The sequence below is a fragment of the Pleuronectes platessa genome, chromosome 19 (assembly GCF_947347685.1).
Source record: "Pleuronectes platessa chromosome 19, fPlePla1.1, whole genome shotgun sequence".
NCBI classification, from domain to species: Eukaryota; Metazoa; Chordata; class Actinopteri; order Pleuronectiformes; family Pleuronectidae; genus Pleuronectes; species Pleuronectes platessa.
Genome location: NC_070644.1, coordinates 2,681,848 through 2,706,292, shown reverse-complemented (window position 1 = coordinate 2,706,292; position 24,445 = coordinate 2,681,848). Strand labels below are relative to the sequence as shown.

General features: G+C 41.0%; 1 protein-coding gene across 1 annotated transcript in view; it reads left to right on the top strand.

The window, feature by feature from the left end:
• Positions 1-1,256: 1,256 nt before the first annotated feature.
• Positions 1,257-24,445, top strand: part of ogdhb (oxoglutarate dehydrogenase b) — a 31,546-nt gene continuing 8,357 nt past the window's right edge. Inside the window, exons 1-12 of the mRNA XM_053411254.1 lie at positions 1,257-1,338; positions 9,151-9,566; positions 11,164-11,352; positions 12,770-12,863; positions 20,521-20,636; positions 20,867-21,021; positions 21,163-21,309; positions 21,396-21,486; positions 22,263-22,442; positions 22,524-22,652; positions 23,226-23,405; positions 23,801-23,953. Coding sequence (XP_053267229.1) covers positions 9,333-9,566; positions 11,164-11,352; positions 12,770-12,863; positions 20,521-20,636; positions 20,867-21,021; positions 21,163-21,309; positions 21,396-21,486; positions 22,263-22,442; positions 22,524-22,652; positions 23,226-23,405; positions 23,801-23,953 — 1,668 coding nt within the window. The 5' untranslated portion in view covers positions 1,257-1,338; positions 9,151-9,332. The remainder of the gene's footprint in view (positions 1,339-9,150; positions 9,567-11,163; positions 11,353-12,769; positions 12,864-20,520; positions 20,637-20,866; positions 21,022-21,162; positions 21,310-21,395; positions 21,487-22,262; positions 22,443-22,523; positions 22,653-23,225; positions 23,406-23,800; positions 23,954-24,445) is intronic.

The window sequence follows — 24,445 nt, the reverse complement described above, 5'->3', positions numbered from 1 at the left end:
CCAGTTAATTAGGATGTAACTTCACAGTATCAGTAACCTCCACATGAATTGCTTCCAAAGAGCTTCAGCTCAGGTGAGTGATGTGGGTAGCTTCTGTAGCTTGAGTTTATTTATTTATTCATTATACTGATGATGATATACAGTGGTATATTCAAAGTCTGATAAATATTGGAATGAGATCAGCGTGTGAACCAAATAAAATTACACTTTTTGACAATATAGAGCATTAATTATGGGGCCCTTGTTTTGTTTTTATTATATGTGCTCACTATGATGCACATTCCTGCCATCATAGTTTTACACAGTTTCACTGATCTACAGTTTGGGACCAATGTGCCGACACAATCCACAAGAGAAACAGATGGCTATTAAACACAGACTTAAGCATTAAAATCTAAATGTGCAGTCAGCATGTTTTTCCGCTTCAAACTTAATGAGTTTGGTAAGAGACACCTTGTTTTGATAACAAGAAAACCCCACAGTGCACAAATAAATTTTACTAATACTGTTGTCATTTTGACAGATTTGTTTCTACTTTTGTTTAAACGAAGGAATCGACACAACTGCTCAGAGATCCAAACTGACAGGCTCCAGAGGTCAAATACGGTTAGTGAAACTAAACTGGGTGAGTCCTGACCTGTATGTTAATGTCTCTCTGCCTGTAAGAAAAGCATTAACATAAAAATGACCTCAAGCAGGATATGGAGATTCACTGGCCTCTTTGAGTGAGAAATGTGAAAGCAGCCTATGAGAGGTGTTTGCATAGGGACAATTTAAAAGTTCTGTATTTTTAACTGATTATCTCCTGAGGATTTTACGAGTTTGGGCCACTTCCAGATGAAATATTAAACTTTAAACCTCAACTTAATTTCTTAGGATTTCTTCACTTGAACCTGTCAAACTTATAATAAGTCATATTTGACCAAAGCATAACACATGAACCCCTTCTTACGTTGTGGGACACATGTGTGAATCTCTTTCTGTTCTTTGAGATGAGTGAAATGAAAAGCACTATCAACTCAGCTGTTTTGAAAAACGCCCCCATGTGTTTCTTGTGTGCTTAAATACACGATACTATATTAGGCTGACATTAGTTTTTCTCACTTTCTTTGTTTTCTGACGCAAGCGTACCGCTCTCGTGTCTACGTCACCGCCGTGGTGACGTCAGATCGGCACCAGCGTGAGTAGAAAGTGACCGGGGAGCGCGCGACCCAACTCAGCCCCCCCGCGTGCGCACATCGCATCCTGCTCGCGCGCGCCCCGGACGGGACTGTGCCGCTGAGTTTGCTTCTCATTCACAGAGACAGAGGAGGCAGGAGGGACGCGCCTGTGGCGAAGGTAACGAGTCACTCAAACTTCTCTCACTTTCACCTGAAACTGAAGCCGTGCAACGTTTGACTTCTAACTCAACTACTTCCTGTCCTGGCGCTATACTTACAAATAGTGACTGTTGTTAATGCTTGGTGTGTGTGTGCGTGTGTATACTACTACTACTTCCCCTTCACAGGGCTTGGACTTCGGGCTGAGTTGTAGATACTATGGTTATGGCCATGGCTGGAAGCAACTCTTTTGGGGCCCTGGGTTCAAATTTGTTGTTGGGGCCCCCGCTGACCCAAAGCAGATCTGTCACTATTTCGAAGGGCAGCTGTATTCTATGGTTTCAATAATTATTTGTTTAATTTACCAGTTGGTTTACTGAAAATGTATTGGTAACATTGAAATTGTTAAAGCATTCAATTGCAACAATGACTGAAGCATGGTTGTAGAACATAGCTTTAGTTTGTTTACAAGAAAACTGTACAGGACACTTTCATGTACATTTTGTTCATGGTATGCAAGATGTCTGCTTGTTGGTGTATTTTAACTGTGCGATATTATAATTTTGTTCAAGAAAAGGAACCAAGTAACAAAACTGTAAAGCTGCTTTCAGACATGGTCTTGACTCGGAGGATCCTCCGCATTTTCTTCAGACATTACATTGCATGTGTGAATGTAAATGTCAGAGTTAAACGCTCTTTCTACTTTATCTGCCTGGGCTCTTAGAATAAAGGCAAAAACATTAATACCAATACAAATATCTGCAGGGAAAAAGTGGTGACACACGTAAAAGACACAGACGAGGATATCAAGTGAGTTTGTGACTATGAGTGAGTGGGTGAATCCTGAAGTGCAAGTTGTGTCTCTGTGTCTTTAAGGAAAGATATCGTTAGCATAGTTAATCAAGACTTCTTATGAGAATGCAAGTTTTCAGGTCTCTGGGGTGGCTACCAATACAGGACGGTCAAAATATAACACGCATGCTTGATTTGTAGAGGCTGCCAATTTCTAAATAAACTTGAATCAGTGAGGGGTTCAGATTTGGAGTGTCAAATGACTTTCAGAATGTGGCATCTTACCATAAATTCACAACTATCTTTGCCAATGTTCACCTTTTTTCTGCGAGTGCTGGACCTGTACGACTATGTCATAGTGAGGTGAGCAGTTTGATTCGTTAGAGCTGCATGCCTCTTTGACTGGAACCACAAGATTGAAGTGGATTTGAGTTTATTCATCATGGCAAGATAATGTCCCAGCTACAGTCATGATAGATCTGATGGGCTGTGCGGGGTATTAAGAGTGTCTTTGTCTGCTCATTAGTCTGTGTTGGGGTGTCTCCATCGGCTGCAGGAGAACAGTGTCACCTGGCTGATGTGTGGACAAAGGCACTCCTAAATCCCTGTCATCACGACCTCCGCACTGCCTCACACAGTCCTCAAAACCTGCCTATAGGTCTATGTGGCGTGGGAACTGCACCTAGAAAAGTGCTGTATAAATACAGACCATTTACCATTTAGACACACACACACACACACACACACACACACTTGTTTGTACAGCTATCTTAGTGAGGACACGCATTGGCAAAATGCATTCCCTAGCCCCTTACCCGAACCCTAACCATCCAAACTAAATGCCTAACCCTAAAGGCCAATGTATGCTTCTCCGTTTTGATGGACACGGACAGATAGGACCGCCCTCTCCAACGTGGAACGCCCTCTCCGTGCCTCTCCAAGGCTCCTCGGAGAGCTTTTCGTGCAGCTCTCATTTTTCTAACTACACGTCGAAATGACGGACAGCCCACGGATAGCACTTGGCTGTGATTGGTCCGCTAACGCCAGCATTTCGGAATAGAAACATCCTGTTCCATTCCCTACATCACAATAAACCTAAATCACAACTACGACTCTATGATTAATGTGACAAGTGTGTTAAGCCAGCGGCGTTGTCCGGCTGACGGTGGCTGGTTAGAGCACTTACGGCATGTGTGTACGGTCACAACGAACTTTCATAACGGGGCTAGCGGGCTAGCCACCATGCTAACTGCGGTGGGTACAGCGCAAAAACCCGCTGACTTTAATCCTACGGCTGTCATGACACTGTTTCTCAAACACCGTCAGGTTAGAAGCAAACACTTGGTAGTAGGGCTGAACGATTTGGGAAAATAATCTAATTGCGATTTTTCCCCCAAATATTGCGATTGCGATTTTTTTATTTTATCTTCTTTTTCCCCCCCAAAAAACCATAATGAATGATTTAAATATGACCAACACAATATTATATACATTTACTGTACAATATTCTTTCCCACATTTTAATTTAACGGCTCATTACAGAAACAAGAACAACAAATCAGTGTGCATTTAAGTAATTTAATCAAAGTCATTGTAAGTATAAACACAAGGCATGCACTTTTTATAACCTGTGTGCAAAAGTTACCATCCTGAGAAAAACATTTTTTAAATTATAGTCTTACTGCTCCCAAGTCAGTAACATTTCCAGTGTTGGTTAAGGATACTATATTCTATATACGTATTCTGAATACTTGGATTACTTCCACATTGAATTGCATTTTATAAGTGTAGGAATGCGGCGTTGTTATAGTAAGTGGAGCAGCAGCAGTATAAGCTCTGTGTCCGCGGATGCGGCGGGCCAGCTGGATGCGCTGGAAGGGCAGCTTGCGGATCAGCAGCTCCGTAGATTCCCGTTCATGTCCGGGTGGTCGTGCAGCGGCATGGAGGCGCAGGGCCTCAGCAGGAACACCCCCATGCTGAACACCTCCGTCTCGCAGATGTGCATGTAGGTGACCGGGGGGCTCTGGAGCCCCGCCGCCCCGGAGCACGGCTTGCTTTTCCGGGGAGCGATTTTCAGGTCCGCCGCCCGCAACGCGGTCAGCAGCAGGATGAGCTCGCTCTGTGAGTCCGCCACGTCGGCCGAAGAATTTAGGTCCCTGTGTAGATGATGCAGGCTTGCTTCGCTATCTTCTTGATCAGAGGAGTTTTGTTGTTCCGCGGCATTCTTGCTGCGGGTGAGGACAGCAGCCCAGTGCCCTACCTTCTTTCGCACGTTTTAATCGTGCACGTTGCGATTAGAAAATCGCGTTTTATCATATCGCGATTTTATCGCAAATGCAATTAATCGTTCAGCCCTACTTGGTAGTAGTTAGTATCGGGTGTCGGTGCTGACTGTGTATGGAAGCTAGCTGCCTCCGTGTAGCTTCAAGCTGTTGCAGCTGTTGAATTAGCAACGCAGTTTGGAAACAAGACCGGGGAACCGCTGCGTTAAGACACGATAACAAAAGCATTTTGACCCGCTGGGTGTCACTTTATTTCAGCAAAAACTGTCGCGTCATCAACATCCTTTTTCTGTTAGTTGCCATCGTTCACTGTGTGTGAGGAGCCGGGAGGACGTAAATAAACCAGCGTGGACTTCTTCTATATACCTCATGAGGTAGGCTTGTCTAAGCTCGACTTCCGTTTCGCCATCTACTGTTCTGGCGGTGAATTGTTTTCACAACAAAAAGGCTCGTAGAACTATAAATCAAAAAGGGTCCGTCCGCTCTGTCCGTCCGTCATTCCGAAACGGACTCGGAGAAGCATACTGAGGCCTTAACTACAGTGCCTTGCATAAGTATTCACCCCCCTTGGACTTTTTCCCATTATGTACTGTTACTAACTGGAATTCAAATAGACTTAAATAAACTTTTTCCATCAACAAAACATGCATAGTACTTTGGAGGTGCAAAATAAATTTTATTGTGACACAAACAATAATGACAACAAAAAAGTTGACATCTGTTGGGTGCATAAGTATTCACCCCCTGTGTCAATACTTGGTAGAACCCCCTTTCGCTGCAATTACAGCTGCAAGTCTTTTGGGGTATGTCTCTACCAGCTTTGCACATCTTGAGATGGAAAGGTTTGTCCATTCTTCTTGGCAAAAAAGATGAAGCTCAGTCAGATTGGATGGAGACCGTCTTGCCATAGATTCTCTATTGGATTGAGGTCTGGGCTTTGACTGGGCCATTTTAAGACATTAACATTCTTTAATCCAAACCATTCCTTTGTAGCTCTGGCTGTATGTTTAGGGTCATTGTCCTGCTGGAAGATGAACCTCCGCCCCAGTCTCAAGTCTTTTGCAGACTGCATCAGATTTTCTTCAAGGATTTCCCTGTATTTGGCTCCATCCATCTTTCCCTCTATTCTGACCAGTTTCCCTGTACCTGCTGAAGAGAAGCATCCCCACAGCATGATGCTACCACCACCATGTTTCACTGTTGGGATGGTGTGCTCAGGGTGATGGGCAGTGTTGGGTTTTCGCCACACATAGCGTTTTGCATTGAGGCCAAAAAGTTCAATTTTGGTCTCATCTGACCAGAGCACCTTCTTCCACATGTTTGCTGTGTCTCCCACATGGCTTCTGGCAAACTCCAAACGGGATTTTTTATGGATCCCTTTCAACAATGGCTTTCTTCTTGCCACTCTTCCATAAAGGCCAGATTTGTGGAGTAGACGACTAATAGTTGTCCTGTGGACAGATTCTCCCACCTCAGCTGTGGATCTCTGCAACTCCTCCAGAGTAACCATGGGCCTCCTGGTTGCTTCTCTGATTCATTTTCTCCTTGTCCGACTCTTCAGTTTGGCTGGACGGCCTCCTCTTGGTAGGTTTGCGGTTGTGCCATATTCTTTCCATTTTCTTATGATGGATTTTATGGTGCTCAGAGAGATGTTCAAAGCTCTGGATATTTTTTTATAACCTAACCCTGCTTCATATTTCTCCACAACTTTATCCCTGACCTGTTTGGTGAGCTCCTTGGTCTTCATGATGCTGTTTGTTCAGTAATGATCTCCAACAAACTCTGAGTCCGTCACAGAACAGGTGTATTTATACTGAGATTAAATTGCAGACAGGTGGACCCTATTTACTAATTATGTGACTTGCAAATGTGACTTTTGAATGCAATTGGTCGCACCAGATCTTTGTTAGGGGTTTCACAGTAAAGGGGTTGAATACATATGCACTCAACACTTTTCAGATTTTTATTTGTAAATAATTGTGAAATCCATGTAATATTTCCCGCCACTTCCAAATGATGCACTATTTTGTGTTGGTCCATTACATAAACTCACGATGAAATAAATTTTAATCTGTGGTTATACCATGACAAAATGTAGAAAAGTCCAAAGGGGGTGAATACTTATGCAAGGCACTGTACACGTCGAAATGACGGACAGCCCACGGATAGCACTTGGCTGTGATTGGTCCGCTAACGCCAGCATTTCGGAATGGAAACTTCCTGTTCCATTCCCTACATCACAATAAACCTAAATCACAACTACGACTCTATGATTAATGTGACAAGTGTGTTAAGCCAGCGGCGTTGTCCGGCTGACGGTGGCTGGTTAGAGCACTTACAGCATATGTGTACGGTCACATACGGTTATAACAAACTTTCATAACGGGGCTAGCGGGCTAGCCACCATGCTAACTGCGGTGGGAACAGCGCAAAAACCCGCTGACTTTAATCCCAAGGCTCTCATGACACTGTTTCTCAAACACCGTCAGGTTAGAAGCAAACACTTGGTAGTAGTTAGTATCGGGTGTCCCTGCTGACTGTGTGTGGAAGCTGGGAGGAAGCTAGCTGCCTCCGTGTAGCTTCAAGCTGTTGCAGCTGTTGAATTAGCAACGAAGTTTGGAAACAAGACCGGGGAACCGCTGCGCTAAGACACGATAACAAAAGCATTTTGACCCGCTGGGTGTCACTTTATTCAGCAAAAACTGTCGCGTCATCAACATCCTTTTTCTGTTAGTTGCCATCGTTCACTGTGTGTGAGGAGCCGGGAGGACGTAAATAAACCAGCGTGAACTTCTTCTATATACCTCATGAGGTAGGCTTCTCTATGCTCGACTTCAGTTGCGCCATCTACTGTTCTGGCGGTGAATTGTTTTCACAACAAAAAGGCTCGTAGAACTATAAATCAAAAAGGGTCTGTCCGCTCTGTCCGTCCGTCAGTCCGCAACGGACTCGGAGAAGCATACTGAGGCCTTTACCCTTAACCTAACCTAATTCTAACCCTAACCCTAAAACGAAGTCTTAACCCACAAGCATTCCATTAAAGTGAGGACCGACCAAAATGTCCTAACTTTCCCAAAATGTCCCCACTCCATTGGTTGAAGACTCGAACTGGTCCTCACTAAGATAGCTAGATAGATTCAGCATAATCTTGGTTCTTATTTCTTATTTTTATCTTATTCTATGTTCTACATTGTAATTCATTTGATTTTACACTTGTTGGCTACTTTCAGAGGAAAATAATACAGAAGTATGATTTAATTTACAACACTGCTAATGTGTGCATTGCTATATTTTCTCTACTTGAACCGTGAACCAATTCTTAAAATATATTTTTTTTACCATTTTTGTAGTTAGGCATATTTAGGCTTTTAGATACTCTGCAGAAGGGGTTACAAAAGCTGTCTGCAAATACATCATTCAAAACTCAGCTTAAAACAGCATTACAATGTTCTCTGCGGCGTATTTGACTAAACACAGCCCCAGTATGGATACCACATCCTGCTCATGCTCCGAACAGGACAAACAGGACAGTGCTGTTGAGTTTTTCCCTCATTCGCAGAGCCGGAGGCTGAGGGGAGAAGTGTGTTTCATGGCCAAATGCAACCTTTTTCAGGCCCAATGGGCAAAAACCTATTGTTCAGCCCCCAGTGACCCCAACCATACATAGCTGTGTGATTACTTCTCTGCACACCTAGAAACCGATGGGTATTGTACGGTTTCAATAGTAAGTTGATTTATTTACCATTTTATTGTACGTTACAGTTACTTAGTTGTCTCTGATGATGAGGCTATTGGTTAGCATTTTTTTGTGTTAAGGTTGTGAAGTACTCAGGGAGCAGTGTTGGCAGTTTGATGTTTGTTCTGATATTTGTAGCAGCAGATGTCATGTTAACTGTTACATGTGGTAAGCGTCCCTTCTGTTATTACAGTTCCATAGTTGCTGAAATGGCTGCGAAATACCGCAGGCAGACTCCAGGTATTCTTTCTGGCCTTTTCTGTTGCTGTGGTGACTGCATCACATGCATCGCAGCCTGCCCTCTGTTTTAGCGAGGGGCTTTGTAGACAGTTTTAAAGCTCAGCTTTGAAGCAAATATTAGCAAATACATCACATGTGAGAATTTGTAATTTTTGGGGGTTTTCACTTATAGTAGTGATGGGCATGTTTCACTGTTTTTTATTTATACAATTTATTTTCACATTTTATACACTTACCAATCAATAATTTGTTTAAAGGAAGTTACTGTCTGACCTATTCATACTATGTGTCACTTGATATACAGGCAAAATAATAGAAGCAGTTTGACAAAGGAATTTACAGGAAAAATCCACAGTATGAATTAAAGTAATAAAACTTACTTATTCAGCATTTTGTTTTAGTTTTATATAAATACTTGATGACAACTAAAACTTCTCAGCAGAACACCGAATGTGGACTAATGCACTGCCAATTTTTTTTCAAAAAATTCACAATTTCTGTCTTTAAGTTTAATCTTTGGTAAAAAGTCACAGTGTCCTGTTGCTTTAGGACATGGCAGGGTAGTCAACCTGTTTATGACCTGTTTTTAAACTATCTGACCTTTGGGATTACTGATGAGGTACGAGGCAATCAGAATGTATTAAGAAACAGATACATATAATATAATCTACTTTGTAATTCGGTTTTATACGTAATAGTTGAACCTCAGACTTTTGCTCTTAAGATGAATTGTTGAAGTAGAATGTTTCTGATGGACAATTTTTACACGTGTATTCAACAGGATCCAGGGTCGTTGAACAGGAGACAGGGTCCAGGATCTGTGAATAAAAGCTGCCTCACCGGTTCAGAGGGAGCAAGAGTGGCAGCTACTGAGGAGCCTGGGGGGGTCTTTCTCCGGACCGTGCTGCTGCATTCTTCTTTTGAGAAGGGTTGGGGGAGAGGAGCTGTGACTGAACAGCAGCCATGCACCGCTTAAGGACTACAGTGGCAAGGCTTCGGCCTTTAACGGCTGCTCAGACAGCACAGAGCCTATCACAGCCCAGACTGCTGGTGGTTGGAAGGAGTTTAAGGACGTTTCAGCTTGCAAGGTGTTTGAACACATCTCTGACTGCTGAGCCCTTTCTTAATGGCACTAGCTCTAACTATGTTGAGGAGATGTACTCTGCGTGGCTGGAGAATCCTAGAAATGTGCACAAGGTACGTCATTTTGTATCGGCATATTTACATTATCTATGCTTTTAATCTTGTATTTGTATTTATGGGCATATGAAAAACAGGTCCAGTGCTGTCCCACTGATGTCCAGTCCCAAATCGGCTGTACCGAATATGATTCCTTTCATTCTTTACTCTTTTTACCCTTTAGCCCCTCTTCTGACTTTCTTCCTGAGGGGTCTGAAAAGAGAAAAACTAGTTATGAGTCCTAATAGATACCTGTCCAATATTTTGTAGGGTAAAGATTACACATATAGACATTCCATACACGCGTGTTTGCACATACATGTTTTGAAAGTAGAGAAGAACAGCAAGAATGACTCACACTGTGAATCTTCTCAAAAATAAGGATGCACTAGTTATTTCAAAAGTAAATATATGGTCAAACAAACTGCACAGAGAAAAGATTATTTTTCTGTTGTAGTGCCACAAGAAAAAGAAAACATTTAAAATAACACAAATCAGTTCAAAACTGTTTGTCAAAATCATTTTTAGGATACAAACAGCAATGAGATCTGTTTCTTCCTGTGAAAATTTGTTTTGTTGTCATTAGGAGTTGCAGTATAACCAGAAATAATTGTGTTATGAGTGTTTAACTTCATAGCACAGTCTCTACTCTACATGGTGTTAATGGAACACATAAGGTTATGCTCTCATAGTCAAGCACAGACTGAAAATTTCTTTTATTTTTGACTGCAGCAATAACTTTGTTTAAGTCACAAATGACCTAATTACTTAAGACCCTCGAAAAAACTCTGAATAGCTCTTTTGAATTCAACCTCATTAAGACGATCATATGCAAACAAATCTGTCAAATTGCTAAAGAGGCTAAGTAAAAGCCAGGTTGCCAAGCTTATCTGGAACATCAAACTTTTATCTTGGTAGGCCAATGTTCCCTTTATAAATCACAGTCCACCTGGAAACATGTGTACCTGAATCTTCCTCAAAGTCCACCCTCTTCACGCCCACATTCAACCATAAATGGTCAATGCAAAGCACTGCATGAATATACTCTGACACAGTAATAAGCCAATCACTCTCTTCTCTGGCTTGACACTTGGATACAAAGTCAAATACATGCATGGATGTGTTTTTAACCACACAAGCTGCTTGGCTCTAACTGTGGCAATGTCTACCTGTCATCCCATCCAGATATATTTATGGTCCCCAGGGGATGAATCCAAATGACTTATGCTATGGATTTTACTCTAGTGCCACTTAGTTTACATCAGTGAAACTTCCTGACACCTACCTTAACTTTGGCCCCTAAAATGTTCATCTTTCAATTTTCAATTTTTCCAACAGTTAAGGTTAAGGTTTGCAAGTGATTCTTATTTTGATTATTGATCAATTTGCAGACTCTGTGCCTCAGAGAGCTTCACAAAGCTGCTTCTGTGGCTCTACTTTGTTTACCCAATGTGTTTGTTTAGTCCTTGTGTGCACATTTAAGTTAATCCACATGTGACATGGCTTGATGTGGGATTACTTTACTCTTCCTGAAGAAGTGATGCATCGAACTATATATGAAAATATGCTGAGTGATTTGTCTTCTTTCTTCTTCTCTTTCTGTTTCTCCCTGGAGTCCTGGGATATATTTTTTAGAAACGTTAATGCGGGGGCTCCGCCTGGTGTGGCCTACCAGAGCCCTCCTCCCATCAGTGGGACTTCTCAGGGACTGCCCAGTGTCCAGGCACTGGTGGGAGGTCAGCCCAATGTGGAGAAGCTGGTGAAGGATCATCTAGCAGTACAATCACTCATACGAGCATACCAGGTAAACTACACGTGCTATTTAAAGCTGCTGTCAGACCTGCACTATAATCTAGATAATCTAATAATTGGTTATTCCCTGGAGGGGCTGTATCTAAGAATGCATTTGTCAGATAGATAGTTCTGCTGTGCTGTAAACAAAAACATGTGATGTTTACAGATCTCGTGCAGCTCTACTGTGAAAAAAGATTTTACCAATTTAAGATTTGGTTAGGGTAGATATTGTGGCCACAAACAATTCCATGCATGAAAGTGCAGATCTGATCTGCATTGAGTAGGCGTTTGGGTGTTTTTAGACCTGAAATTAGAGTTGACCACCTGTGATTGAACCACTGAGGACGGAGGTCAATAACAGGTTTGAACAGGGACAAAGAGGCTCAGGACCCATTTGCGTTTACACAGCCACATTTGACTCAGACCACCTTCTATCATGGTCTGTGTGAGATCAGATCTTAAATGTGTCCTCAATGTCAATGAGGTGCATCACATCTAAACTTCAAGCTGGCCAATTGGTATCGGATCACCCGGGTCTAAAAAGGGTCTATAACCTTTACTGATTGTAGATTCTAGAAACTCAGCTATGAACCAGGATTAAATATAGATACAGATTCTCACTAGGATGTGTCTGTTTGGAGTGTTGACCCGACTTTTTATGCTCAACTCTCTGTATGGAGTTTTACAGCATGTTTCTCATGATTAAAGCCACTGTGGTCCAAGTAACCTTCTGAGTGTAAATAACATCACAATAGAAGATCTTATACTACAGCATTGCGACCTGTGGCATAAAGTATCATCTGAAATTAAAGCTAATGTCAACGAAGAATTGTTTTTTATAAATGTAAAGTCCTCATTATGATTGTTCACAATCATATTGCAGTGCGACTGCGAATACTATAGTATTGTTTTTATTATTCCTGTGGTTTCCTGATCCTGATTCCTAAAATGTTTATATTGCAGATGGCCAGGATGGAACAGATTATAGTTCTAGGAGTACAGCAACTATAACTGTATTTGAAATGTGTTGTAGTTTCTATAGTAATTGCCTATGAATTGAAGTTCAGTAGAATTGTATATTTCTAAAAAAGTACTAATAGCTTAAAATTGTACTCTAGTAAATGTCCAACTAAAGCTTTCATCAGTTTGTTGAATGAACTGCTGACCTGTTTAATGGACTTTGGACTCAGGCAAGAGACAATATATCTGTCCAACAGTGCTTCTGCTTTTGTTTGCTACCTTTGCCCCAAATCTGTGTCTATGGTTATGCTTACATCGTTGTCAAGTTCCGTTAGGAAACCTTACAGGACGTAGTCAGCAGTTTAGACAAAGTCTAATGAGCACAATCTAGCTAGAATTGGGTGACAAAGTCTGACCATTTAAACATGTGAACATGCAATGAGCTATGTGGTCTTGTCTTTGCTCAGGTACGAGGTCATCACATAGCGAAGCTGGACCCCCTGAACATCGGCTGTGTAGACTTTGACGATGCCCCGTGTACCGTTGGTTTCCAGAACGTCGGTGAGAAATCTAATCTTCACAAATGTTTTTCCCTCTGCTGCCATCCTTTCCTTCCCTGTGATTCCCTGTTTTCAAATCCCCTAGTTATCTCCAGTTCTTAGGCTACATCCACATTTCTATGTATTTGTTTGAAAACATGATTCCTATCTCTGTCCACATGATCGTTTTGGATCCCTTTCAGTTTAAATCACTGTCCATTCCAACTAGTGATGTGTCGGTCGTGAACGATTCGTTCGTTTTGAACGAATCCTTACAAGGACTCGGGAGTAACGAGTCCTCTCAAAGAGAGATTCGTTCATTTTCTCGTGGCCGCGCATCGGGACTGTTGCATAGGCTGATGCAGGTCACGTGAAAAAGGATCCAAAGACTCGTATCCGGCAGATGAACGAATCACTGATCCGAAGACTCTGTTGGCAGAAGAATGAATCACTGATCTGAAGACACGGTCGGGAGGTGAACGATTCGTTCATCTGCCGAGTCTTTGGATCATTTTCTACGTGACCTCCATAGGCTCAGAAGAGGAAACAGTTACCTCATTCCCTTTCGCGTGACCGCTGTTAAAAAGCAGCCATGACTGACAGCTTTTGTGTGGCAGATCATATATTTTTTAAGAAAACCTCCTCTATTAAATACAGTAAAACATGACAGTTTGTATGGTTTTAAATTGTCATTTATTGTCACACTGGCATTTAATTATCACGGGAAATAATTACACTGCACTAAACTGTAAGTGTAAATGTAAAGTGAAAATAACAAAACCAGTCATTATGACTTGTGAATAGGGCTGTACGATTAAGATTTAATATGCAATTCTTTTATTTTATCCTCCCCCCCCCCCCCCCCCCAAAAAAAAATAATTAATGATTTAAATATGACCAACACAATATTAGATACTGTACAATATTCTTTCACACATTTTTATTTGAATGCGGCGTTGTTATAGTCAGTGGATCACCAGCAGTTTAAGCTTTGTGTCCGCGCATGTGGCGGGCCAGCTGGATGTGCTGGCAGCGTGCCAATCACCAGCTCCATAGATTCCCGTTCATGTCCGGGTGGACGTGCAGCGGTATGGAGGTGCCGGGCGATTTTCCCGTGCGCCGCCCGCACCGCGGTCACCGGCGAGATGAGCTCGCTCTGTGTGGCCGACACGTCGGCCGAAGACTCTGTGGGCAGATGAACCCGATCATTGATCCAAACACACGGTCGGGAGTTGAACGATTCGTTCATCTGCCGGGTACGAGTCTTTGGATCGTTTGCACCCTCCCCCCCCCCCCCCCCCCTTTGAAACGAACAAATGACTCAAAAAGAGGTTCGTTCATTTTACTGAACGAGATTCAAAGAACCGACACGGTAAAAAGATCCGAACTTCCCATCACTAATTCCAACACACTTGAAAATGCATGCACGAGTGGTATAGACAGGAATTTGGTTGTTAGTCGCAGAATTTTCTGAGATTGCTCGAATAATAGCTGGTGAAATATAAAATGGATATAAGTACAAGTACTTAATATTGTGAATTACAAAGAAATATTTGAGACAGAATTTGTGACATTGTGAAATGTAAATTGTCCAGCCTGCAGAAGTGGAGTAATCCTATCTCATATGCGTGCCTGGATAAAATTGATGTTTTTCTCTTAACTAGGGAACAAAATAGGGTTGTTTATTTTATTAATTACTTTATTAATACAATACAAAACATTTTACGGTTCAGCTGACACCCCTGGTCAAAGGGGCTACATAGAAGAGAGCAACTGTTCATTAACTGCCTACAAGCTTTTAACCTAACCAGAACAGATATATCAGAAAATAATCTTTATGATTGATTTTGACTTTTTTTTACATTTGAACATTTACTAGTGAAACATTTGTGTTAAATAAATAAGTAGCCCTCAAAACAACTATTTTGGTTGCCTGATTGTAAACAAATTGGTATAGTTGATTAAGGCAGGTGTTTATCCTCTATAGATTTTCAGACTGGCCCTTAAGGCACTGGCCCAGAGTCCAGAGGGGCCCAAAGCTGGAGCTTTTGTGTTATACAATAGCTATTGTTGTAAAGTGTTTAGTCCTTATGCTTTTAACATTGAATTTACCTACCCTAGTCTAATATTTATTCTGATTAGATTTTTCAAGTTTTTTTATTCACAGTGAGGCTTATACTAAACTTTTCATAAAAAGATCTGAAATCAGAATGCTGAAATAGAATATAACCCACTCTTCAGATGCCATTTGATACATTCCTGTGTTTAGTAAGCTGTAAAGTATTTAGATGTTACACTATATCTGTTGAGAAGAGTGTTGGTTAGGATCTGTTGTGGCAAGTTTATATCAGGTGTAGTTTTCAACCAACAATGGAACCTAACTGCCAATGTAGAGCTGAAACAGTTACATAAAGATATATTGAGGTACATTTTAAGTGAATGTGTCAAACTTGCTTTGGTCCCAGCTTCTGAAATAGGAGGAAGTGTTTTTTCCTACCATCTGATGGTCTGTCCATGTAAAGCGGAGCAGTTTGACCTTTGGTAGACTGAATTATTTTCAGTTCTGGGCCTGTTATTGTAAATATTATAAACTATATGGGTTAGTGTAATTTAAGAGTGGTTTATTAATGGTTTACTAAACTAAATAGCTTTGACCATTTCAAATCCTTAACAAAAGGCCAATGAATCAAGGAGCTGGGAGGATTTACAGCAGCTAAAGGTCTTTATTTTATTACAACCTGGCAACCTCAATACGTAAGTTGTTTTTTGTTTACTTTATATGTAGTCATCAATTTACCACCCACTAAAAAGCTGTTAAATGCAAGAAATACTAAGTTTTTGTGACATATTCCGTATTACAAACAGATGCTACTTATCTATGCCTTTGTTATTTGTCTTTTATTTATGTATTTTTGACCAGTGCATGATGTCACTGTCAGAGTTGTGCCTTTATGAGTAACGTTAGGTGTAACTCATGTGTATCCAGAGGTGTCAAAGGTATTCCCATTCATTACTCAAGTAGAAGTATAGATACTAGGGTTTAAAAATACTTCTGTAGAAGTTAAAGTATCAACTCAAGCTTTTTACATAAGTAAAAGTGTAAAAGTACTTGTTTCAAAACTACTTAAAGTATAAAAGTAAAAAAAAAAGTAAAGGGGAATTTTTTAATGTAAATACATTAAAGTACCATATTTGTACTACTGAGCATTAACATGCGTTTCATGGAGAGGAAGACATGATAACTAGTTGCCAGTAAGTATTGTACTAGTGCAAAAAGTCAAACTTCAGTGGAATGTTATCAATAACCTTTATTGGAAGAGACCTTGAGACCTTTGGACTAAATCCTGTATGTACAACAACACTACCGATAGGCTTTGTTCGGCCGCAAAAGCAGCAGGTTCTCAAAGTTATTTGAGCCTATGCATGCTCTACCTGGCCTGAAGATGAGCCCTGCAACACTAAACAGTCTTTCACAGGCTGCTGAGGCCCTGCCCTTTGTACACACCGCCCGTCGCTACTACCGATTGGATGGTCTAGTGAGGTCCTCGGATGTTAGCATTTTGCTCAACCTAATCTAGTATGTTATCATTAATTGTACCAGTTTATCATTTAATAATCATTTTAGATTGATCTTGCAAATGTGCAGCCTGGTTCCTATCAGTACATACTGTCTTGTGGAACAAATGATGGTCTCTGAAGAGATAAGACAACATGCTCTATGCTACAACACCAATTGAAGAATTTGGAAATAATCGGGTAATTCTTGTTGTTGAAATAAGGATTATTATTATGCTCTTTTTAAGTGACTTAGTTTAGATTCACTGGCTGCTCAGTTGTCTTGTTTGGACATGTGTAGCACAACCTTGTTAACTAAACACAGACTTGTCAGCTTTATTACAATAGCTCAAAGAGTTGAAACCATTCGGAAAGCGTGGGAGTTGGCTGTTGTGTGATGCACGCCTGCTGCATGCTATCATTGTGCCAAATGAAAAGGCTGGGCCTCTGAGTTCAAAACAAGCAATTGTTATGAGTTGTTATAGGATGTTTCCACAGTTAATAGAGGTATTGTTCTGTTTCAACAGGTTCTGGTGGCGCTGAGGTTCACAGAGATCAGACTAAAAGACAATATGAGAAGCTTTGTGTGATACTTAACCTGCAGTATGTGTGTTTGTAAGTCTTCATGCATCCAGAGCTCTCTCAATATAAAGAACGGCTCGATAATCGGGTGGCTGAATGTAGGACAAGTCCCTCTAACCCCATGCCGAGTTTTATGCTCTGTGAGTGGGATCTTTGATGTAGACCCTTGGCCCAGATCCAGCGGCATTAACGTTACAAGCTTTAATGTAAGAGGCTGCTTTCAGTTTGTGGTGTTCCTGCTGATATTCCATTCAAAATCAATTTCCTGTGATTTCTCATATAGTGTCCTCCTTGTTTGTTGGTTCTGGTTTGTTCTCAGTGAAAGCATCAGGGCTAACACAGTATATTCCATTTCAGATTCACTTTACGATAACACACCTTTTTATTTAACAAGTCTTTATAGACCAGGTGTACATCACTTATTCAGATATAATTTGGGTTGGAAAATCTTTTCATCAATAAGTAAGACTTTTTCACAGACTTTTTGACCACATATCTTCTGAAAAAGGTGCTGCAGGACAACTGCTCTAAAATCCATTTGTAAACTGCTGCTAAACATTTAACTCTGCAGACTTTGTGCACTGATGTATTTGCATTTACAGGAAGTCAAACGCCTTTATTAATGTCGTGCTAACATTTATAACTGATAGCCTGATACTTGTTGAGTGTGTTTGAAAGTCTTTATTTCAAACAGCAGAATGGAAACATCTTTAAAAAACATTACAAAACAGCTCTTTATGTCCACATGTCACACATACTGCATTTTCCTCTCTACATTTGTATTATTAAATGATATTATTTTGTATTATCTTCAGCAAGTCAAACACTATCATAATATGTGTGAACTTAAACAAGCAGTTTAGTATAAATATAATTAAATTTGGGTCCACATGTGCAGCATGCTTTGACACAAGACAAGTGAATAAACAGTCCATGGAGGTTTACTGAGTGAATGAATGAATTAATTTGATATTACCCACTAATAAAAGCGTTAATTACAGCTTCAAAAAAAACGTTATAAATGGTGTGTGTGTGTGTGTGTGTGAGTGACTTTGACTTTCAGGGAGGGGTAATGCTTTTTGGTGTGTGTGTGTGTGTGTGTGTGTGTGTGTGTGTGTGTGTGTGTGTGTGTGTGTGTGTGTGTGTGTGTGTGTGTGTGTGTGTGTGTGTGTGTGTGTGTGTGTGTGTGTGTGTGTGTGTGTGTGTGTGTGTGTGTGTGTGTGTGTGTGTGTGTGTGTGTGTGTGTGTGTGAACGCTGGCCCCGGTTAACCTTTGCTCAGCAGCGGATAGGGTCAAACAGGACTTACACAGGCTTATCTGTGCCTGCATCATCAAAATGTTTCTGTGATTAGATTGCAGGCAGACGCTGGTTGATTACAGCTTGGATCGTGCAGCCTCTTCTCTTTGAAACCTCATGGAACACAAGTTCCTTGTTTTTATGTGTAGGGCGGTTCCCAGAAGGGGGAGGAAAGTCTAAAGATCCCTCTTGTAACAGCACTGTGCACTACTATGCTGACAGAGATGTGCAAACACAGACATAGATCACACCATGCTACCCCCACTCCCTCTGTTTTCTTGTATTGTCTTATCTCTGTTTGGTTCAACAAGGACATCACATTCTGGGAATCAGAAGGAGCGACCCTGTACTGTATCAGACACAACCCATTGGTCCTGTGATGTTTGTTTATAGCCAGAAACACCTCGGCTGCCTCTCTGTCTTCTTTATTACACTTTCATTATGAATGAATAGAAATCTTCCACATTTACCGATCGCGAGTGCCAACAGAGTCCAGTCAGAAATGTTCTAGGAACTAGAACACAAACTTAGATTCGATTTGGTTGCATGACATGTTCTGAGCTTTTAGTCTTGTGTAAGTTAAAAACATGTATATATTATAATTGTGGACATTTCATCAGAAAAATTAAGCCATTTAGAGAATCTGAAAGAAAATAATTAAAATAAACAGCAATTTTAGACAATGATGTATATTCTATATATTGTAGGTTGCAGCACAAACCTCACACAACTTCCGCAGATTTTGAAGTTGGTAAACGTTCGGCTTATGTTCGCAAATGCTATTAGGCCTGTCTTATCTGTAAAAGGAAGAAGGAAATGAAATAAATAAACCACTTGTTTTAAAGGTTTGCAATTTCTTATAATTGCCTCTTAGTTTCCCATCAGAAGTCGCTTTGAGAGGAAAATGCAATTTGTTACTAATTAAAAACAGAAATAACTTTTTTATGAAAGTAACACAAATTATGTCAGGAATGTGCAAATGTTCATAGAGTCAATCCTGTGCGCAGTGTACAAATAATATGTAACATGAGATAGATGTCGGTGGGAGGAGAGTACACAGCCAGCAGGGCCAGCCCTATCGATACAATTGTCTCTGGGTCGGTGATGTAGGAGATTAGAAGAGCCAAACAACAAATAATTGACTTTTTGCACAAACCTTAGCTCTAGTTTTATTACTACAAGAACTTTGTTTATGCTTTTTCAATAATTATTACCAGTGTTAAAGACAAGTATTGGAATAAAGTGCTCCTAAACATTGTAATGCTGTAAGGATAATAATGTGTATTCATATACAGTTCATCAAAAAAGCTGAGGGTGGCTTTAAGAGAGGACATGCATTGATCTTGTTCTGCAGGTCGGCCATGTGATAAAGAGCACTCAGTGACCACAAAAGAGGTTTGGTCTCATGAGAAACTACAATGGCTCTCACTCAACCACAAATCCCCACCAACACCCAACAGTCTCCACACAATCAATCCAGCTGCATCGAATGTATCACACTCAGACACATCAGTCCCCTAAGCCTGATGTTTGTCATCAAGATTCATGCATTATTCCCTATACACAGTCTATGATTATTCCCTGGGAAATCATTGAAAACGTCGAATAATCCATAATCACAATGTTAAAGAGAGTGAAACCAAATTCCTGGATCTAGTCCCTCCTGTATTTTGTATTGAACTTTTGTGAAAAGAGTCACAAGGTCCTTTAAAGAGCCAAAGATTTTTAAAAACACTCATCTTATGAAAAGCATTCAATGGAAAATTAGTGCAAAGAATCCCCTAAATCAAAGGTCAATTTAAAATGTTCAGAAAGGAAGCTGCAACCAAAATTACCACAGGCCGAGCAAACATCCCAGTCCAAACAGACATATCTAGAACGGGCACTGGTCACACTAAAACAAACAGTAGTTCAACTCCTGATATGATACTGATATGATCATAATCAATAAAAACTAAAACACATCGATGTTCAAAATATCTGAATCAAAACTTTTCTGTTCTTGGATTTTGTGGCACGTTACCTGCCAGCTTAGATGAGCTGCATAGGGAGTGAAGTGAAGTGAGTGAACAGTGCAAAAAAAAGCAGGGTTCACACAGTTCATAGGAAATCTTGAATTCAGTGGTGTGTCTTAAACTTCTCTTTATCCGATCTTTTTCTTAGCAGTGGTTAAATGTTTGTCTCTCTCCCCCCCCGCTCCCCACCGCCACATTGGTCTGGTTTGAACCCCACTTGTTCACAACAGGTCTATACGGGCTTTCAGAGTCCGACCTGGACAAGGTGTTCCGCCTTCCCACCACCACCTTCATCGGTGGCAGCGAGACCAGTCTGCCACTCAGAGAGATTATACACCGCCTTGAGGTGAAAAACAATCCACATACCTAAAATATTTGTATTCTGAAATGTGTAGCACCAGTTAGGTAGTAATGCAGCCCCCAAAATAGTGTTGCAGGAAACAAAACATAACGTTTACAGTTACAATGTTTGATGTCAATCCCATATTCAGGATGTAAGATTAGACTCATTATTTCAGGTACTTTCTGTTTAGTCACTCATACGTCCACACACACTGACCTGCCTCTCTTTTCTAGACGGCCTACTGTCAGCATATCGGAGTAGAGTTTATGTTCATTAATGACGTGGAGCAATGCAAGTGGATCCGACAGAAGTTTGAGACACCAGGAATCATGACGTTTGGTCTGGAGGAGAAGAGGACTCTGTTGTTCAGAATGATCCGATCCACCAGGTGTGTGTCTTCTGATCCTTTACATTCCTCAACACTCTTCAGTAATTATCTGGAAAAGCCTGCGGAGCAGCCCGATGGCAAGGGTGTTTTTTTTGTTCTGAGGCCACAGTGTTAAACTGCAGCACCACCACCTGTTCACAGATTTGAGGAGTTTCTCCAGAGGAAGTGGTCATCGGAGAAGCGGTTCGGTCTGGAAGGCTGCGAATCACTCATCCCTGCCCTTAAGACCATCATAGATTGGTCCAGTCAGAGCGGAGTGGAGAGTGTGATCATGGGGATGCCCCACAGGTAAACACAGAGCTCATACATCATGTGTGATACAGGCAAACAGACAAGCCTGAATATTAATTCACAATGCACGTGTGTCTCCACAGAGGTCGGCTGAATGTGCTCGCTAATGTCATCCGGAAAGAGCTGGATCAAATCTTCTGCCAATTTGACTCCAAACTAGAGGCTGCAGATGAGGTTTGAAAATGAGTGAAGAAGCATTATAAGCATAAGAATAACATTTTTTTTTAATATAGCTTTTTCATACATATAGTGAAACTCCAAGCTCTTTTCAATATGAATTAAAATCAAATCCCATAAAAAAAATTAAAAAAAATCTAAAAGGATATAAAATAGTAAAGATTTAAAAAGGGTATAAAAATACACAGTAGATGAACCACACATTTGTCTAAATTAGTAGGTCTTATGTGGCTAATGTAGCTGAGCAGGCGGATCCACAGTCTTGTTGCACAGTAGCTGAAACCCGTTTCCTCCCTCTTTGTGTGGGCCGTGATAGAAACAATTAAACTACCAGCACCAGAGGATCTCAGGGCTGATGATGGTTGATAAGAATTTAAAAGATCTGAAATCTAAGGCACCAGAGTTTGAAACTAGATTTAGTTTTCCTGCCATCTTTTTTGACAGCCCTAGAAAGAGGATATTATAGTTGTTTAAGAAGCTTTCAGACATGTAATGAAGTCCGGATAAACCCTGGACTTCCTCCGGAGGGGCTGAATGTCCAACAAAGTCAATGTGAGAACACAGCAAGATATCCTCCGCAGGATTTACTGCAAGCAAGTGGGTTTGTTGAAGATGTTTCTAAAATTTCGACAGACATACAAATTAATAAAAACAAAGAATACAAACATCCCAGGATGAAAATGTGGTGTCTTACATGTAATAGATGGCATGATTCAGTTGTTTGTGTGGCTTTGCCTGGCTTCATTACATCTTTCTTTCTTTTCTGCTCTTAGGGATCTGGTGATGTGAAATATCATCTTGGGATGTATCACAAACATAGGAACAGGGTCAGCGACAGGGACATCACCATGTCCCTCATGGCTAACCCGTCCCACCTGGAAGCAGTGGACCCTGTTGTGCAGGGGAAGACCAAAGCTGAACAGTTCTACTGCGGGGACACAGAGGGCAAGAGGGTAATCTGAATACACGTTGTACGTGATTGCACATGGGGTTGTTTTCCAAACATGTTTTTAACCCAACGAATGACTTTGCAGGTGATGTCAATCCTGCTTCACGGCGATGCTGCATTTTCAGGCCAGGGTATCGTGTACGAGACGTTCCACCTGTCTGACCTGCCCTCCTACACCACCCACGGCACCATCCATGTGGTGGTTAACAATCAGGTATGCACTCAGGCTCTGATCGACTGTTACTGAGCAGGCAGGCAGCTTTGGAGAGGAGAGGATTTAACATTGCTGCTTGGTCCCAAAGTTTATACCAGTTTCTGCAGACTAGTGCTTTGTCATAAAGGGTCGAGCAGTATATCTTATGCACTCATGTCATTTTTGTTTGTTGATGTATATTAAACCATTTAGTCATTTTAATTTCACTTTTAGTTCATGTAGATCTCAGAAAATCCATGCAGACAAAGGTATGAAACTTATAAGAAATCTGCACAAATATAGACTTAGGCCCTGCTAGTGTGACAACCAATGATCACGTGATGTACCAACCTTGGCTTAAACTTTCATTAATTCAACTCTTGGACCAATCCTTTTTTCTGTAATTTGTACAAATGTGGCATTTTAAATGTTTTGAGTCCAAAGAGTTTACCTACACCTTACCTTTACTTAGTTATTTGGGATTTTACTGAATGCACAGTCTGAAATGACAATGAAATAAAATAGTTTTTATTAGATGCAAGCAGTAAAAACACTTCATGTCATTCCCTTCCCATTCTCCTCTCGTCCCCACAGATTGGCTTCACTACAGACCCCAGGATGGCACGTTCATCTCCCTACCCCACGGACGTAGCGCGGGTCGTAAACGCTCCCATTTTCCACGTCAATGCAGATGATCCGGAGGCTGTGATGTACGTGTGCAATGTAGCAGCTGAGTGGAGGAACACCTTCCACAAAGATGTTGTTGTAGACCTGGTGAGTGATAAACAATCACACTCTGAAATCTCAGGGTACTTGCAGGATGTTTTATAGCTGGATCTTTGTGGCAAGGTTTTTGAAGACTTTTCAACTAATGACAGCAAATACACACAAACAAAACCATAATTTATTATATTCTTAATACTGTAATTGATATAGTGAATATGTAAAGCAAACAGTTGTCTACTTACATACCAAACAGAGACAGAACCTCACAATCAGACAGAGTTGTGTTTGTGTCCACTTGATGTGACCAGAACTCTGTTTTATAATATCCAATATTCTTTAGATCAAACGGTATGGTCAGAATATTTGACAGGTGCAGATGCTGTCATGTGTTTACAGTGTATGTCAGTCGAAAAGCTTGCCTGATCAGTTGTCTTCACCCTTAGGTGTGTTACAGACGTAACGGCCATAATGAGATGGATGAGCCCATGTTCACTCAGCCGCTGACGTACAAGCTGATCAAGAAGCAGAAAGGGGTCCTGCAGCAGTTTGCTGAAAAACTCATCACTGATGGAGTCGTCACGACACAAGAGTACGAGGTGAAGTCATCCACGCATCAAACATGGAAGTTATGAGAAAAATATGAAATGACCATTTGTGAAATTCGTGTCCCTTAGTTTGGATTCATTATCAAATCCCTTCACCTTCTGTACATATGAGGTTGTCGCAGTCATAATGAGACTGAAAAAAGCCTCTTGTGAGAGCAAACACAGGTTTCATTGTCAGCGAATAGATCTGCCACTGACTGACGGCTCAGCAACCAAAACGTTGTGCAGCTGCAAGAAGGCAAGACAAGTGTATCTGTACAGCACATTTAATCAATGAGGGGATTCAAAGGGCTTTACATAAAATAAAAAGGGCATCATGACATATTGACAAATTGTAAAAGCAAATTATGACGACACAAGAAGAGAAACAGGAGGGTGTAAAATACAAAATATAACTGTGCGAAACAAGAAGCTTAGAAGTTGCTTTTCAGTGCATAGATCCACTCTTGTGGAATGAACGTAGTTGCTACTTTTTATCCAGGC